This window comes from Falco rusticolus, chromosome 5 (assembly GCF_015220075.1).
Source record: "Falco rusticolus isolate bFalRus1 chromosome 5, bFalRus1.pri, whole genome shotgun sequence".
Classification (NCBI taxonomy): domain Eukaryota; kingdom Metazoa; phylum Chordata; class Aves; order Falconiformes; family Falconidae; genus Falco; species Falco rusticolus.
The window spans coordinates 1,898,762-1,917,145 of NC_051191.1; the positions used below are offsets into that span (position 1 = coordinate 1,898,762).

The 18,384-nt window shown below is 42.8% G+C and overlaps 1 protein-coding gene across 2 annotated transcripts in view; it reads left to right on the forward strand.

Moving 5' to 3' along the window:
- The window catches only part of GRAMD4 (GRAM domain containing 4), an 84,180-nt gene that overhangs the window by 39,759 nt on the left and 26,037 nt on the right, over positions 1 to 18,384 (forward strand). For both annotated transcript variants that reach the window (XM_037389508.1, XM_037389509.1), the window contains exon 4: positions 9,981 to 10,101. In XM_037389508.1, coding sequence (XP_037245405.1) covers positions 9,981 to 10,101 — 121 coding nt within the window. The remainder of the gene's footprint in view (positions 1 to 9,980; positions 10,102 to 18,384) is intronic.

The following is an 18,384-nucleotide window of genomic DNA, read 5'->3' on the forward strand; positions in this document are numbered from 1 at the left end:
ACTGACAGGGTTTTAAAGTTTTTCTAGGTGTGAATTCTGACTGGGAGATTTCTCAGATACTATGGAAAGTTTCTTGAGAGGTGTAGGAGCGGTTTTGCTTATACCCAGAGATGTTCACATGATGCACCATGTGTATTGAGTTCATGTCTAGCCTTCCTGGGCAAAAAATGCTCCAAAACTCTGGCTTCATTTTCCTAGAAAGTTGGAAGAGGCAATTGCGAGCAGGTTCAGGCACTTGTCTGGGGCTTAAGAGACCTCAGTACAGACTAAGGAGGATTCAGACCTCCATTTCTCATCTGTGAGGACTCTACTCTGACTGGTGGAGGAGACAGGTTATGCCCTTGCTCACTTCTAGCTTGGCTTCTGAGAGCACGAGGTTCTTGAGACCAGGGAAGAGGGAAAGGACGCGACTCCAGCCCAGTGCAGCAGCAGGTTGGAGTCCTGGGCTGGTCCATGTTCTGGGCCCAGCTTGTGCAGTCTGCCTTCATCATGGGACAAAGCATGTAAATGGTGGTGGCATGAAGATGCCAGAACACTGGAGGCCCCAACCTGGGAGGATCACATGCTGTCACACCACCTTTTCATGGGACTGATTAACCAAAGTGCAGCACTGAGATGTATTGTTTTAGCTCCTCCGCCAGCTCCAAGAGGTGCCACCCATGCATTGCATCATGTACGTGGGGTGTGCTCTGCCTTCTGCCTTTTTTGCACGCCCGGCTTGGCTTTATGAATTGCAGAGTCAGTGTGAAAGCTCAGGCAGGGCAGTGGTCAGCACTGCTGTGACTGTCCCTTTTGTGTAACTGGGCTGGAGATTTTGGGAGCCCCATGTGGAACGTGCCCTTCCCTGCTTGGCTTAGTTACACAAAAGCCGTGGAAGAGCCTCCTGCTATTCCCAAGCCAGACGTTATTTCAATGCTTATAGCCTGTTTCACTTCTGCCAAAACCAGAGAGTGAAAACAGTTCCTGCAATAACGACACATTTTTTGCAGCTCCCTTCATTTTAGATGGATTCTGCAACTCTTCTGGCATTTTTAGTCTCTGGAATTTCTGAAAAATTCATAGAGCAGCAGTACTTTTCATGATTTTTAAGCTGACAAAAGTGTATCTAGCAATAGAAAACTTCCCACTTGATGTTTTGAGAAGGGTATCTATCTCAGTAAGCTATTGATTTTTATGATACTTTGCATATTTTCAGGAAGCTTACTTTAAAATCCTTCCGTAGTGAAGGGGAAAAGATCCTGTGTCTGTTATAACACAATAAAGTTCTACTGAAAACACTATATGTAAATATAAAGTTACTAGTTGGTTGTTAGCATAACTGTTTTGTACATTACCATAGTAATGACATCTTAATTCTAACCTCAGCTGCCTGAAGTGGGACATAACAGGAATAGTGAGAGGACGCTACACCATTTTGCACAGAGGAAGAAGACTGTGTCAAATATGATGTGCTTTGTAAGTCAGTCTCCCTCATTACATGAAATAAAAGCACACTTCACCCAAGACTGCTTATTGAGGTGAAGAAAAATAGCGCCAGGGGAACATTAATTGCATGGAGAGGCAGGATGATGGTTCAAACTCAGCCTTCCCTCCACTGCTTCTGGATCAGAGTCGGCTTATTTTCTATCAGTGTGGAGAGAGCCCACGCTGCTCCCCACTCTGTAGGTGTATGCAAAGAGACTCAAAAACTGGTCCTCTGAAGCTATGCTTATTGTAAGTACTGGAGCAGGAGCTCTGCCTTTGAAGAAGCAAAGAGAGGCACAACGGAATGATGGTAACAAAACAACAACAACAAAAAAAGCAAAAAGAGGAATTGTTTAACTGCCAAACCTGTGTTAAGTTTCTTTTATGGCAAATTGTCGTGACTCTTTCAGAATATGGCAGGTCACTTCTTTGTTTTGGCGTGTGCAGGTAAACCATACTGAGCAGGAGAAAGGTTATAGTGATAATGTGGGTTTTATATTTAACGTTCGTTTCTCCACTTGACCAAAATGCCTATATAAAATGGGGTAGGGAGGAGGAAAACATACGCACTCAATAAATATAGCTCATCTTTAAAGTTTCTGTCTGATTTTTTGGCTTTTTATGACACAAAAATTCCTTTTAGAAAAATCTTTTTTCATTTTTTTTTCTTATATGAAAGACAATTGTAAACAAGCAAGAGGCCTGACCACAAGGGAAAACCATTACATTGACAAAGCAAGGTGTTCTCAAATGCACAAAAGAAACCCCAAATAGTTCTTCCTTCAGTTTTCCTCTTTTGCTGACTTTTTTGGGGTTTGTTTTTGTGTCATCCCCCCCGCCCCCCCCAATCTGATTAGCATTTGGATGCCTTACGTTTTGTTCCCATCCATAGACTGGTTGAGTTAAAAAAAAAAACCAACAAAAAACCAACAAAAAAACCTTTTTATGTTTTTTGCATTATTTTCTTTGCATTATTTTCTTTTACACAGTGTAGCTGAGCAAAGATGCACTGAAGATAAAGTAGTTCAGGATGAGTCTTCTGGAACAATATGAAAAGAAGTTTTTGAGAAAGGAGGAATGAGAATTCAGAATTCCGGATTAATTGTGTAGCTGAATGTGTGGACAATGCATTTTGATCCCTGTGTACCAGTAGATCATGTGAGGTGTTGGATTTGGGGTGGTTTGTTGGGTTTGTTTGCACTCAGTCTGGATTTTCCTTCTTCCGTACAGGGGTTTCTTTGCTTACCTAGAACTTCTCACCAGTGAATAAATTAAATTGTTGCATGATGCAAAAAAATATGACAAATTCACTCATGCTGTGGGGAATTTCAGTATGACACCAACTGCTAGAGGTTCTGGACGTGAATCAGGACTTGTAGATGGCTCTGTTCCTTCGAAGTAGCTAATGGTTTCACTGATACCTTAGACTGTGCTCTTAGAAAGGGGAAGCTGTAATTGTAATGTGTTGGGAATAGTTTTTGTGTAGTATTCTCTGTGGTGCTGTAACATCGGCTGCCATTCCACTCCTTAGCACTGTGCAGCATGCCTGACAGGTCCCTGCAGTGCAAGTAGGTGGTGGTTCAGAGGGTACTCCCGCAAGTCCTCCTCCTCGTGCTGGTGGGAGAGTACCTCTTCCTGACCATGGCCAGATGGGATGCTGGGCTCAGTAACTCTTTCGCCTCACTTGATGTAGCTGCTAAATGTTTGTATATGGCACTTCGCCATCTCAGTGTTGTTTTGCAAAATACCTGTGGCAAGATAAAGAGGAACAAAAATAAATTGTTCTCACCTTTGTGTCTGAGCTGTCATAAAGAACCACCTCTGAATTAGGCAGTCTGAGAGCTTCTGCCTTCAGTTTAACAGGACCTTTACTACTTTTTTTAATAACTAAATGGTACAATATAAATATAATAATATATACATTATATTTTAGATATATATATCAGTATACGTACAGTTATTTATCTATAATACAAATATAACATAAAATATAGTTACCAGAATGAATTTTGAAGAAGCACTTGGCAAAAGAGGGGTCAGTGATGCTGAAACTCACCATTATGCCTCACCAGGTTCACTCATGGCTTTTCTGAATTAAAAGCCATACAAAAATAATAATACAGGATAGGAACACAGGTTGGCTGCAGTCTGTTGGTGTGAAAGGGTTGCTGGACGTTGTCAAAATAATATAGATTCCTGCTTTTCCAGCAAAGAATATGAGGACAATGTCCAGAAAAAAACAGTGTGGAGAACTTCCGCTTAAAATGTGGTCAGTTTACAGTGTTGTACTGAATGGTAATAGATCTGGTATTTTTTACGGTAGGAAGGAATTTCTAAAATTGTGATCAGGTAATGCCACAGTAGGGCTGCATCCCCCACCCTCTGCCCACTGTTGCTGCTCTCCATCTGCTGGCATGATTCTCCAGGCCATCATTCAGCTCTGGAAGAGCTGTGAAGAACAAGAAGGCTGGTGTCTGTTTTGGAAGTGACCACCCAAGCACACAAGACAAAGGAAGGGTTAGACAGTCAGCCTGGAGTTTGGGGCTTCAGAAGAGGGGTGTTTAGGTTCTTCCTTCTTAAAACACTGAGTAGTCTTCCTAAGCAGGTGAGCTTCATGCTCCCCAAGTGAAGTGTAGAAGTCCAAACATGAAAGAAGACATGAAGAAGTGAGTTAAAGAAGAAAGGACAGCTAATGAAGTGGAGCTGCTAAAGTGATGGCTTAGGCAAGGCCTCGTCTTACGCAAGCATCTGGTGTGCAAAGAAGTAGAATATCTTGCAGTGTCTGGGATCAAAGACTAATGTCTTATCTGAAGTCTTTTACATAGAGTTGTGGTAAGTCTTCGGCAGTCTCCGTGGTTCTCAGGTCAGTGGTGGAAAGGACATAAGCCCTGGGGAAGGAGGTTAGAAGAATAACAGGTAACAAATAGGACACAAAAGCTGTATCCAGTTGTAGCCATGAATTGTGAACTTGTCTCCAGAGGAGTGTATGAATTACAAAGTAATTGTAAACAGGAAAAAAACAGGTTAGGGATTTCTGTTGTGGGTCCTTCCTCCATCACTGCCTGTTAGTCAGCGTTGTTTTTGCTTTATCAAAAGTGGTGGGCTGTTCCATGTCTTTCACAGCGCTGCCATTTGCTGCTGGTGTTTAAGATAAAGACTAAAAGCTCTTCAATGCCTGTGATGATGAAAATAGACGTTTTTCCAGACTCTTTAATATTTTGTTAGTAATGTGATATAGTTGGTTTACTTGGGACAAAGTTAAGGTTTACTTGGGACAAAGTTAAAATACTAGCTTTCTGTAGAAGGTGGGAGTCTGGCAAGACAAGAAGTTGTCTGTGCTGGAGAAAAATCCCCGTGTCTGGTTCAGTCAGCATGGCTGGCGAGATCCAGTTTGATGGTGTGTGGTTGGGATTTAGTGTGTTTAGAACCAATTAAACAACATACTTGAACTCTGGTGATGTTTGAAGGATTGCAGGGAGATTTGCCATAATCAATATAGACGTGGAAGGGTTATTTCTGTCTTGTTAAGTACTGGTGTTTCCCCGTGTAAATATGACGGGAATGCTTTTTGGCATTTCTAGTTTTTAACTTGGTCTCCTTAGATTTGATGCTAAACTGGTTTGGTAGCTAGAAACAGTGGTCTGCAATCTGTAGCTGTGCTCTGAAAGAAATTTTTGATCACTTTGTCCCAGAGGTGGATTTTGCAACATACCTGTGGGCCTGTGAAGGAATGCTATTATGTAAAACGGCTCCTAGGAGACTCCCTAATCCACCTCCAATCCCCGCATTAAGGGGGACATCCGCTTTACTGCACATGCGGTACTGAATTAGAAATCCAACCTGCTGCCGCGCCTTACCATCATCCTTCTTTTCTAAATACTACTCAGATTCTCCTCAGTCTCACCTGAACTAAATACTTCAGTATTCCAGAGCTTTTTATCAAAACATTTCTTACAAGCTTTCTCAGAGGAGAAAACTGAAATTTTTCAGCTGCTTTAGTGGCTGGTGTCATACGATGATGCAGTGAAACACTCGGTAGCTTGTCTTTTAGCAATTACATGATACCAGCCAAACTTTTTGAAATGTTCAATCTTTGAATTTCAGTGGTCAAATCTTTATAGAGTTTCAGGTGTGACAGTTGTGTTACACCTAACAGAGAATAAAAAGATGTAGAAAACCTGAAGTGGATGAATTTTTTTGGAAATGTGTGAGATGCATTGCTGATGGTGGTCTTTCCTATGGGGTCAAATCTCCTAGGGCTTACGGTGCAGTAATATACAGGTTAATGTAGCTGAAATGCTGTTGTTGCCTTGTCTTACAGACTTCTAAAGTTCATTTTAAAAAATGCAATAGCATCCAGATATTTTCCTGCTTTTCTACACAAGCTGACTTTGCTAGAGAGATTTTAAAGCATTTTTTTCAGGGTCACAACCTAAGGGGTTACCCAGCCTGCAGGTATATAGAGATTGTGACTGTGGGTTGGTAGAATTCAGTAATACACAAGGACACTGAGTCTTTTCCCTCTTAAGTTTCTCTGCTTTATTACGGACTGCCACAAATACCACAAAAAACACCACTAGCAACTATACTTACGATTGATAAAGTGAATATATATACAAGTGAAAAAATTATATACATGTGTGTGTGTGTGTATCCAAAAAAAGCTGTTATAAACCAGTGGCAGCAACCAAGTAGGTGTATGCTATTACAGGTTGCTACAAACTTATCACTAGCGACGCAACCATCAATAATGTAGTAGCAGATGTAATTTGTGATAGATTACGTATGTGCACATATGCGTATGTTTAGAATAATACCACTATCAAGCTTATTGGACAGATCTCAGAATGGGCCAAAGTGTCCCAGAGGAGAGGACAAACTGATCCCAGAGGGGGACCCAACTATCCCAGAAGTGGGAGGACAAACCAAACCCTCCCCAGCGGGGATCCAAGATCTTTTAGAAAGTTTGTGCGGAGAGTTCAGCCTGTTTAGGAAGAGAGAAGTGCATGCAGCACAGAAAGTTGTCAGAGAGAGAAGCTTCATTTTGGATAAAAATTAAGTCGTTCTTGTATCATAGGGAAATGAGGAGGTGTATGACACCACCACTTCAGCAGCTGATAGGTGCTGTTAGTTTCTGTTTTTTACCTGGAATAGCAAATAGATGTTTTCTGTTCTGTCTGGCCAATTTTTGTTTTTCCAGACAGTTTTCCTGTTCTTGGAGATAGAACAGCCAATGGCAGTTATGAAATCTTACTTTCTCAGAATGTTTTCCCCTTTTTCCAGGCTATTTTTCACCTTTTCAGATGATAAGTTGCTGTTACAGTTTCTTGTTTTTGTGCTTATCAATGGTATCTCAGGATGTCTCTGGTTTCTAGGTAGGTACCCAGCTGTATACTTTAAAGAGGCCAGCTGCACTTCTCAAGGATGCTGCTTCTTCCCAGGCCCACTTCCCAGGCTGTAAGGCATTTTCTCTGTCAATATTTCCACAGACATTTTCTGTTAGTAATTTCCCCCTTCTAACCAGATGAGCTTTATGGCTGCTCACATCACCTGCATGTCCAGTTAAGATGTGCACTTGGCCTCTTGTAATATTTTAATGTTTCTTGCCCAGCAGGAGGTCGGGAGCTGTGGTTGATATGCCTGGGAGGGAAATTATGGAAGCTGATTAGTCTTGGAGCTGAAGCTTGACCTTTTATGTTTTACCCTTTTGTGTGTGTGTGTGCAGGGGGGAGGATGTCTAAATTTTTATTGTCTGAAGATGAAGTCCAAGGAGCACTCCATTCCCATCGTCAAGGAGGATACTCATCTGTAAAGCTCAGCAGATAGATACCATGGTGAAATGTTCTTACAGGTTCTTTTCAGGGGTCTGTGACCTCTGCTTTTTGTAGCCAACTTCACTCATTCTGCAGGAGGACCCCTCACGGCCAGAGAAGTATACTCTGAAAGTTCAGTTCAGCGTGGCCAAATCGTAGGTTTTGTCAGGAAGAGAGCAAGAAAGAGCTCTACATGTGCCCTGCCCCCACGCCACCTCCCCTCCCCCCACCCCCACCCCTCAGCCCTCACATGGTTTCGGTTACCTAGCAAACTTTAGTGTGTTTAATTAACAAAAAGAGTGTTGGTTTTGTTGCTGTTGGTTTTGGGGTTTTTTGCAATGCCAGACCACAGACCAGACTGCTGCCAAAGCAGCAACAAATACTACTTTAAAGAGTTGGAGGGGCCAGAGCAGTCACAGTGGGGTGGATTTGAACTGCAGTCGTGGATGTGAAAGTTAGGAAATGCTATGAAATGTGAAGCTGTGACATCCTTAATGATGGGATGCTGTTTTTTTCAGTTTCGTTTTATAGTTCTGCCTCATTTTGTGCCCTTTAACTCTGCCTCTTTCCATAAAGCATCTCTGGCACTGCTTGTCCTTCTAGTGGTCAAGTTTCTGGGGTTTTTGTTTTTAGTAGAGTAAGATGTAGTGCAATCAGAACAACTGGAATTAAGGGAGCTGGAAGATCTGAGTACATTTTCAAGGGCATTGAGGTTAATTTATACGACTTGTGGTTTTCTTATGTACGCATAACGCATAGTCACTTCCTCCCTTAAAAAAGAAAAAGTGCCTAATGAAGAAATTTTTTCCATTAATGTTCTTGAGTAAATAACATCCCTATCAAGCTTTGGAACTCTTTGTGATATCTTCACGGTATTGCACAAGCTCCAGTGCATCTGAAGTGCAACAGATGTTTCCGCTCAGCTTGGTGCGTGCTCTTGTTCTGTAACCAGGCAAACCCTTGAAAGTAGGGTGAGCTAATTATAAACTTAGTTTTCTTGTTGGATTTAAAATTCCTTGTGGACACGTAATTGGGAACAGCTCCATGTATATGTATGCCCTTATGTCCGTATCTTTCCATTTATTTACAGGAGAGACAATACCTGCTGTAACTGTAAAAGTCCCCAACCCTACCCTCGGGAATAAATTTCAGTTTTAGTTGCTGGAGGATAACTTGGTTTCAGTGCTCCAACTCTTCTTTCCATGGTCACTAACAAAGCATCAGTGGGGAGATGACAGCACTCCTTTCTGCTTGGTGGAGTTCAACCTCTAGCCTCATGGTGGAAGCCATCATGTTGTCTTCTCAATTCATGTATCTTTCTCCTGTGTCTCCTCATTCAGTGCTCTAAACCTCTTAGTGCTCCAGGAATACAGATAATCTACCACCACCTAACTTGCATAGCAGATAAAATGATCAGAGATACTGCACAAGGACCTCCTGCAGAGGAGGGAGAGTTTTTCAGTTCCTCTGAACATTTGCACAAGGGCTTCAGACCTTCTCGAGATGCATAATGATTGAAGTCAGAGAGGCTCAGATACCAAAATTATCTTGAGTATCAGTGATTTACAGGGCAACATCTGAAAAGAGACAGAAGAGGTTGCTGTAGGGTATAACATAATATAGGAATCTTGTTAAATGACACAAGACCTGAACCCCTGTGTCCGTGTTGATAGTAGAATTAGCAAGTGTTTTCTGTTCTGGCTTCCTGCAAGCTTGAAACACACTTGCTGTTCTACTATTTATTATTGAGATTGAGCCTAAAAATTAGGCAAGAGACCAAAATGTAATGCTTTCATTTAAAAAAATAACCAGACAACAGAACCCCCACAACATTCTCAGTCTTCTTTTTGTCATGTCTCTTGTATTCCTGTCTGGGAAAAGTGATCAGTGATAGTGACCCCATTGTAGCTCTACAGTAAAATAAGGTCAAGAACAAGGATATTGCCAGTGACAACAAAGCAAGGTTAATTAGCCACAAAAAAGCCTTATACGTACTTGATACTAACTTCTAATGAAAAAAGTTGAGAGAGTGTGTATGTGTGCTTGTGTAAGTAAATATATGTGTGTATGTATATTTATATGTAAATTATTACATGGAAGTTAGTAGGGCACGCTGTAACCTCAGAAAAGGGTAAAAATCTAGACCTAATTCCTCATCTCACAACCCCTTCTTAAAACTGTACGATACTAATGGGGCCATCTGACTTATATAAAAATTGAAATTGATGGATGGAGGCTATAACTTTACGTGAGGATATGGTTTTGGTTTTTTCCTATTCATGGACATCGGGGAAGAAAACAGATACTTTTTTTTTATTATTATTTATTGTTATGACCATTGGATTTAGCAATAGACAACCTTTGCTGCTGCTTATTTCTTTGGTGAATGAGATGTATGTCATGTTGTATTTAGATAAAGGTAACTTGTGCCAAGGGCTTGCTTTTGATACGTTGCATCTTGAAAAGAAAAATTTGAAGTTGTTTTCTCCTTGCTTTAACAGTTGTAACTGAACACTTTGTACGTGATAGAGCTGTGTGCTTTTTTATGAAGTTTTTCTGGCCCTTGACTGCTTGTTTTTTCTGGTGAACGTATTTGGTATAGCACAGATAAACCCCCATGCACCTAATCTGTCATAATTAGATTTTAATTTTCTTATAGAAATACTTCAGGGTAACTAAATCTTTTTCTCCTTTAATTAACAGAGGAGGAGCTCAGGAAGCTGAGAGAAGAAACAAATGCTGAAACGTTAAGGCAGGAGCTAGAAAAGGAGCGGCAGAGGAGATTAGAACTAGAACAAAAAGTCAATGAAGTACTTAAAGCAAGGTAAGAGAAATATCTTCACTGTAAGGCTGAAAGCCACTCGATATCTCTTGTCTGTCTCTGAGACATTCTGGTGAAAGCATCTGTTTCCAGCCTGGGCTGTCTTAAAATAAATCAGTAGCTCACAGAGAGAGAAGCTGTCTATGTTTTCCTGTAGAAGTACATCTTGCACACCCGTGTACACCCGAGTTACTTGACCACACATACTGCCCTAGCTGCAGAAGTGTCTTGGCACTTCTCTAATTGCAATACTCTTCATTTCACCTTTTCTGATGGCCTCCCTCTGGGATCTCATATACCTGGAGCTATCAGCATGCATTGTGTGCTACTGAACATCAGAGCCTTTGCCATGCCATTGCATGTGTTTTGCCTCTTCAAAACCTGTGTCATGTCCAGACTGCCCTGTCCTTGTTATTCTTGTTCTAGCAGCAGCAAGGACATCCCAGTACCACAGTGCAACCTGAAATGTGTGGGAGTGGCTGGCGTTTGAGCCTTCCTTGCCACTGCAATGAAAAATGGAAACATGCCTCCCCATACCCCTAAGTCCTTTCAGCCTTGAGAACACCCACCTTGATGATGCAAAGCATCACATTTGATGTTGTCTCTCCTTAGTGTGCCTAGCTGCATGGACTTTAGATCTTAAGACCACAGCAGCTGCTTGTTCATCCAGACGACTTGCATATGTAGCTGCCTGTGTCATCTTCCTCAGCCGTAGCTAAGATTGCTTGGCTGAGCAGTAGGATCTGTGGATCACCATCAACTGCTGTCATCAGGAGATAGTGCAGGAAAAGTTTGTAATTGTGTGTGATAAGCACTGCCAGTTACTTAGAGGTGACAAGTAAGAACAAACAGGCAAAACTTTGTGCTTGGACATGAGGTTTCCCAATGCCATACAAACTATTCCTGGCCTACTGCTTCCTTCCATACTCATCCTGAGTGTAAAGATGCCTTTCTGGTCAGGCCAGCAGGCTGCATCAACTGGTATTCTGTGGCAGTGGAAGTAGGAGCCTTTTATAGGAAGCATGAACCTAGTTGCTTTCTGTGGCCTGTTGACCTCCTACTCCTATACAATCATAGAATCATTTAGGTTGGAAAAGGCCTTTAGGATCATCAGGCCCAACCGTTAACCCAGCACTGCCAAGTCCATCATTAAACCATGCCCCTAAGCACCACATCTACAGATCTTTCAAATACCTGCAGGGACGGTGACTCAACCACGTCCCTGGGCAGCCTGTTCCAGTGCCTGACAGCCCTTTCAGGGAAGCAATGTTTTGTAGTATCCAATCTAAACCTCCCCTGGAGCAACCTGAGGCCGTTTCCTCTTGTCCTATTGCTTGCTCCTTGGGAGAAGACTGATACCCTCCTTGCTACAGCCTCCTTTCAGGGAGTTGTAGAGAACGATAAGGTCTCCCCTTTTCTCCAGGCTGAACAACCCCAGTTCCTTCAACCTGCTCCTCATAAGCATCCACAAACACCTGTTTTTAGGCGTATCAGGAGGTACATTGTTACCTTTTCACCTCCGTATCTGTTTGCGGATGTGTTATCCATGAATTTATTTAACTCCCCCCTTGACAGTGCTGGAGCTATCTAGCACTGGAAGCTGTGGAGGCAATATATCACAGAAGTCCACTCTTGACTCTAAAGAAGCCATTTCTTTTCTTTCTTTTTTAAGAGATTCTTAGTGGTTTGAAGAAGTGCCCCGTAGTTACGGAATTGTGAGATCTGGTGAATAACTTTTCAGCATTCAGCTTGTTTGCCACCCTTGATCAGTCCTTTTCCTCTCTTACTCTTCTCCTGTCCAAATTTAAGGGTTCCAGCTTTTCCAGTGTCTCCTTAAGATTACTCCATCCCTTTCATCAATTCATTTGCTGTTCTTTAACTGTTCCGTCTTAAGATGAAGAGGCTGAGTTCATGCGGTATTCAGAGTGTGAGGTCACCAAGGCTTTAGACAGAAGATGCGTTAGGCCTTCCCTCTTATCCTTGGTACCCAGTATGGTGGGGTTTTTTTAGCTAATGTTTCACACTGATGGTTTTTCAAAATCACTGGTTCCATGCAAGATCGGTCCACGTGCAGACTTGACCTGAGCTGCCAAGTTGCATGCTTAGAAGGGGCTCTGCAAGGTCCTCATGGAAGAGTCTTGTTCCCAAGCCAGCCCTGTGACCATGCCCTGGGAAGGTGGACTGCTCTGATCTCGTGGGGTTTTTGATGACATTTTACTGCTGCTCTTACAGCTGAGACACGGGAGTGCATTTTCATTGCCTGTGCTGGTTGGCCTGGCTGTGTGCATGTATAACTTCCATTTTGTGTCTGGACTGGTGTTGCCTGGTTGAGTGGGCTGCTGGGCATAGTGGAAGGGGACAGACTCGGACCCATCCCCGTGCTGAGAGTATCTGTTCACTCAATAACAGCAATACAAAGAATAAGGATTTTTTTTCTACTGTTGGTAGATAAAAGTGATGCTTCAGGATACCTTCTTGCTCGTGACTGACTGCCTTGAAGGAAGTTGCTTGAGATACAAATTCCACATGCTACTCCTCAGCTCTGGCATTGAACTTTAGGCATTTTCCCAAGAGCAAGTATGCTTAGGCTCTAGGTCTTGCACAGGGAAGGGGCAGAGTGGTCCTGTCATTGCTGGTAGTCCTGTAGAAGGATGAGGAGTTATCTTCCTCTGCAGGAAGGTACCCATCATCCTGCCCTATTTTAGAGTAACGAGGATGGTCCAGGGTCTGATATGGCCCACTGCAGCTTGTGAGCGCACGCGTTTTACAGAGAAAATAGTTCAAAGGTCTTTGTATATCAACATTAGTTTCACCATCTGTGCCTTGTTGGATTGTGGACAACAGCGAATCTCTAGCAGGTGGGCCATTGCCAAATTAAGGTAGGATGGCTTGACCGCCTCAGTGTTCACGTTCAGATATCCTAAGGATTAAACGAGCCCTATTAGCATGGGTATTGCACTTGGGGATTATGTCCCGCCAATTATCGCCTTTACATGAGTTGTTTTCTAACTACTTTTCTTAAAATTCCAACCTTTTTGAGACAGGCGGGTATATGTAAGATAACATAATAAGACTTTGAAAAATTTCTAGTTTCTACCCAGAAGAAGAGAAATCAGATTGTCTATGGCTTTTCCTTAACTTGTGCTCCATTGTGTGAAATTCTTCACTGCTTTTTATCTTTTTGCACTTTACTGTAGACATTGTAAAATACTTTTATTAGGACTACAGGCAAAATGTTGGTTGGCACAATTAAATATGTAACAGGTCAAATTTATGCCTGATGGAAACTTAATTTTATTAAGCAAAGTAACTGCAGGAAGTTGTCTCTGCTAATGTCAACAAAACCAAATTCACCCTGCTTCGCAGTTAGGTAATTTTTCATACAATCTTTAAATAGACATTAATATAAACATGTTTGCGTGTACTCTGCTTTTTGATTACAGAAGTAAACTATAAATGAAAACCAAACCATGCTGTGGTGTAAGAAGGAAGAAATTATTTTAACAGTTGCAGTATTCAAAAGTATTTGTGAATTAGATCAATATATGTAGCTATAGAAATACATGCTGCAAAGTGTTCAGCAAGGAGAAAACAAGGAGCTAAAGATCTCCATTTTTTAAAAAATTTTATTTTTTTTAGTGAAGAACATGGGCTTCTTTCATTGAGTTGTGCACAGGGAGGAGGGAGGAGTGGAAGAAGAGGATTTTCAGTGGTTTTGTTTGTCATGGTGTTTGTTGTCTCTGTGTCTGAGTATTCAGAAACATCGTGGCCTCAGCTGAAGTTTCCCATAGATGCACTTCAGGACATCCCAGCATTTGGTACGACAGCTGAAGCTTACTGACATTTTGCTAGTGGAACAATGCATAAATAATTTGGAATAGTCTGAGCGAGCAATGTGTTTAGTGTAAATTGTGGGCTGTTGCTGCCTTACTTTGCAAATTGTGAGCTAGCTCCATCACACAGGAAAACAAAAAAATTACCAAAAAAGTTTTGCAACAACACCTACCAGCAATCTGTGACTTAAGCAAACCTTTTTATTTATATCATTGTAAACTATTTTTAAGAGGACCAAATAGACAATGCTTCTGCATAAGGCACTATTCTTTCTGTGCCGCTTATCTTGGTTAACTCTTCCTGGCTTCTTGTTAAATGACGACAGCTTCCACATGTGCAATGTTTTGAGTATGCCTTTATTTTTCACTTGGTAGATATGGTGACAAACTGCTGGTAAAGTAGCTCCTGTCAAGACTTGATTTTTTTTTTATGCCCGTGAACATTTAGATCTTGTACAACTTTGGATTGATGGCATTTCATTGGGAAGCTTTTCTTTTGTTTCAGAAACTACAGATTGGGACAGTAGCCATGTAAAATGTGGATGAGAAGGGCAAAAGCTTCTGAAGTGTTTGGCGTATTTTAGTGGGAAGGAGATACAAAACATATGAAAATGGTTTAACTCAGTTTTGTGTCAGCTCTTTGGGTTAAGAAGCCATGCATACCTGCATGATATCTCTTCAAACTAGGCTGTGAAAATACCTCCTTTATGCTTATTTTTGCATTTCTGAGGTGGGAACATGCTTTTGATGGAAGTGCTGATGATGTTTATGTTGCTTTGAGCAGTAGGAAGAATGTAACAGCTTTGACCGGCTTCCACAACAGCTGTCAAAAGAAGATGATGGGTTGTGAACTTGGAGTTAGCCTGTAGGAAAATTGCTTTTAGTAAGTCTTGAGAACATCCTGGCAGAGACTGGATCTGTTGTGTGCAGCAAGCCTGGTCTTCACAGAGTTGTTGGGTAGAGTCTGTTTAATTCACACACCTCAACTGCAACTGTATTCGATGCCTAATACGCACAAGCCAGAAATGTTTATTTAAAGTAAATGGCCCTCAGTATCAAGGGTTGCTTTTGTGTCGTACCTGCACTTACAAAAATAATGTTGTGGTGCTGTTCAGTGGGGCAGCATTGAGTGGATGCTGCATCAGTATGTGCTGATCATTTCCGAATAGTAAATGTGCACTGGTCAGGAACAGTTCTCACATTTCCCTGATTTTAATATATATAAAAAAAGGGGGTGGGGAGTGGTGGGGGAAGGCACATTTGTGGTTGTCTTCTTCATTGGCTAAGATTACTCTTACCTGATTTAATGAGCCTGTGCTATTAAATGGCTGCAACCTCTAGTTGTGTAAACATGACCTAACCTTAGGTTGGGGATCTGTTTGCGTTGCCAATCACACCCTTTTTCTGGTTGGAAAGTGTGATCCCAGAGGAATTCTTGCAGCTTGTTTTCTTTGGTGCAGGCTGCAGTTAGGAAACCTGCATAGGAACACAGCCTTTTGCATTGTTCTGGCGATCTTTTATGTTTTCCAGCCTTTTAACTGATCTCTGGCATGAATAGTGGTTCAGAAACTGTAGGAAAGATAATTCTTCCCCCCGTCAATGGTCTTGATGTACTGACTGGTTGAACATGACCTGGTTTTAGGACTGAGCTTCCCAGTGGGTGTGCAAGCCTAAACAATGAATTCTGAGCTTTCTGGCCCAAATCTGTCTGAAGTGGCTAATTATAACCTGATTCACAGGTGCAGTAATGAGGTGTCATTAACCTGATGATTCGTAAAGGGCAGGTTCTTCACAGGGAAGGAGTAAAAGGCAGATGGCAAGTAAGACAATGCCAAAAACATGAAACAAAAAAGCACCAAGAAGGGCTAAAGCCAAACTGTCACATGCTCCTGATGGAGCACAGCGAGGCTGCTGTCCAGAACTGCGTCTTGGTGAGAGTTTTTTTGATATTTTTTTTCCCCAAGAAACATGGGGAGTAATGACGTGCTGCTTCTGAAAATATATCCCAGCATGTCAAAGGAAGACCCAGCCTGAAGGTTCTGATGGCTGGCGCTGCTGGGATCCTGTCTTGGCTCTTTCACTGGAGCCGTTCGGGTGTGACACTGCCCCAATGCCTTTGCGTGACTGGAGTGGGTTGAGTAACTGCCTCCTGCCTGTGTGAACCTGCTTGTGAATGACTGCCACCTTTCTACCCAAGTGTGTCTTCAGCTTCAGTGGAACACTGTGACAGTGACAGATTGTGGATGAAGATGCCCGCCTATATGGTGTAACCATCTGATGTGCTGATAGAGGAAAACGACACTGCTGTATAATAGTTTGTGCAAATTTGATCATATTAATTGCTGTCTGTCTTTAGAGAGACAGAGCTGGAAACGGAGAAGATGCAGGAGAATGGGAGAAAGAGCAAGGAGAAGGGGGAGTTTTTAGGGGAGGAACCCATCATTTGTATTGAAACTGGTGGGAAATGGCACAGAAGCCAAAGTTAAAGTTTAGCTAGAAAAAAGAAACGGGTGGAATTTCAGGTGGCTTTTGAAAAGAGTTGCTGCAAATACAGAGGCTGTGTGGAGAAGTCCTGAAGAGACATGAAAGTAAGTGGCTTTGAAAGTAGAAACCATTGAATTCAACTTCTCCGCACTGATAAATGTCCAGTTATAATTTATAAATCAGTAAATTATTTCTGAATGTTCCTTTCAGAAATGAAAAAGGATGTGTAAAGCTCATTAAATATAGGGAGTGCTTAGGAAGGAAGGAAGGTAATTAGTTCTGTAGTTTCTCCATCATACTCGTTGATGTGTGCTGTTGAGATGGCACACGTTAGTAATGGCCTTCTCCATGTGCAGACAGTACAGCAAGATCTTTTGCTGATGTAATTTCTAGAGGAACAGCAGGAGAGAGAACTATATATATTGTCTATATTGCTGCAGTCTGCCCAGCACAGTAGGATCCCTCTTCTCACTCTCCGTTTGCTGACCAGCATCCCACTTGGTTCCCTTCCTGAGCGTGGTAGAGAAGGGCTGCGGTGGTTTGACCCTGGCTGGATGCCAGGTGCCCCCCACAGCCGCTCTGTCACTGCCCCCTCAGCTGGGCAGGGGAGAGAAAATAGAACAAAAGGCTTGTGGGTTGAGGTAAGGACAGGGAGATCACTCAGCAATTACCGTAACAGGGAAAACGACTTGACTTGCAGAAATTAGTTTATTACCATTCAAATTGGAAAAAAAGCACACCTTCCCCGCAGCCCTTCCTTCTTCCTGGGCTTAATTCCCAGTTTCTCTACCCCTGCCCCGCAAGCAGCACAGGGGAAGGGGGAAGGGGGGTTGTGGCCTGTTCATCACACATTGTTTCTGCTGCTCCTTCCTCCTCACACTCTTTCCCCGCTCCAGCCCGGGCCCTCCGGCGGGAGCCGCTCCTGCAGGCCCTTCTCCAGCGGGAGCCCTTCCCGCGGGGGGCTGCGGCTCTGCCCGGGCCGCTCCTGCATGGGTCCCCCGCAGGGTCACAAGCGCTGCCAGAAGCTGTGCTCTAGCATGGCCTTCCCCCAGGTCACAGCCTCTTTCACGCATCCACCTGCCCCGACATGGGGTCCTCCGTGGGCTGCAGGGGCGCAGCCTGCCTCACCAGGGTCTCCACTGCAGGCTGCAGGGGAATCTCTGCTCTGGTGCCCGGAGAACCTCCTGCCCTCCTTCTGCACTGACCTGGGGGTCTGCAGGGCTGCCGCTCTCAGTCTCACTCCTCTTTTCTGCTGGCACAGATTTTCCACATCATACCCCTCTCCCCTTCTTCATATGCTATCCCAGAGGGGCTACCACCATCGCTGATGGGCTCGGCCTTGGCCAGCGGCCGATCTGTCTTGGAGCCGGCTGGCGTGGGCTTCACTGGACATGGGGAAAGCTTCTAGCAGCTTCTCACAGAAGCCACCCCTGTAGCCCCTCCCTGCTACTAAAACTTTGCCATGCAAACCCGATACAGTGAGGAGCAAAAGATGAAGGGGACATTTGAAAGCACCTGTTTTCTGATAAATGAGTGATAATGAAATTGCCTGAACAACACATTCTTGTTTCAAACAGTAATCTTTTCAATCATACAACTCCCTGTCAAACAGAGCTTGCTGCGGCTGGTGTTATGTTGTCAAAGCTTCTGCTTCGTTGGAAAAAATCTTAGTAGTATGTCTACATGGATGGCTGAGGGCTTTTGGACTGAAGCCTGAAGTAGTCTCAAGACAGGCTGGCTGTGCAGGCTGTGGATAGTGCAAATGTAATTTGAAGCCTTGCACATGTGCAGAATGGAAAAAGCATTTGTGTTTTCCAAAATGTGTTTACTTTTAATGAATAAGAGTATTATTCTTGACTCATTTTGAAAGATGAGACTAGGGATGCCTGCTACTTGCCATATATTTTTAGAACATTTTTGTCTCAGTTTTTCAGACTGTTATTTCTATTTTGCGAGTTTTTTAAAAGAT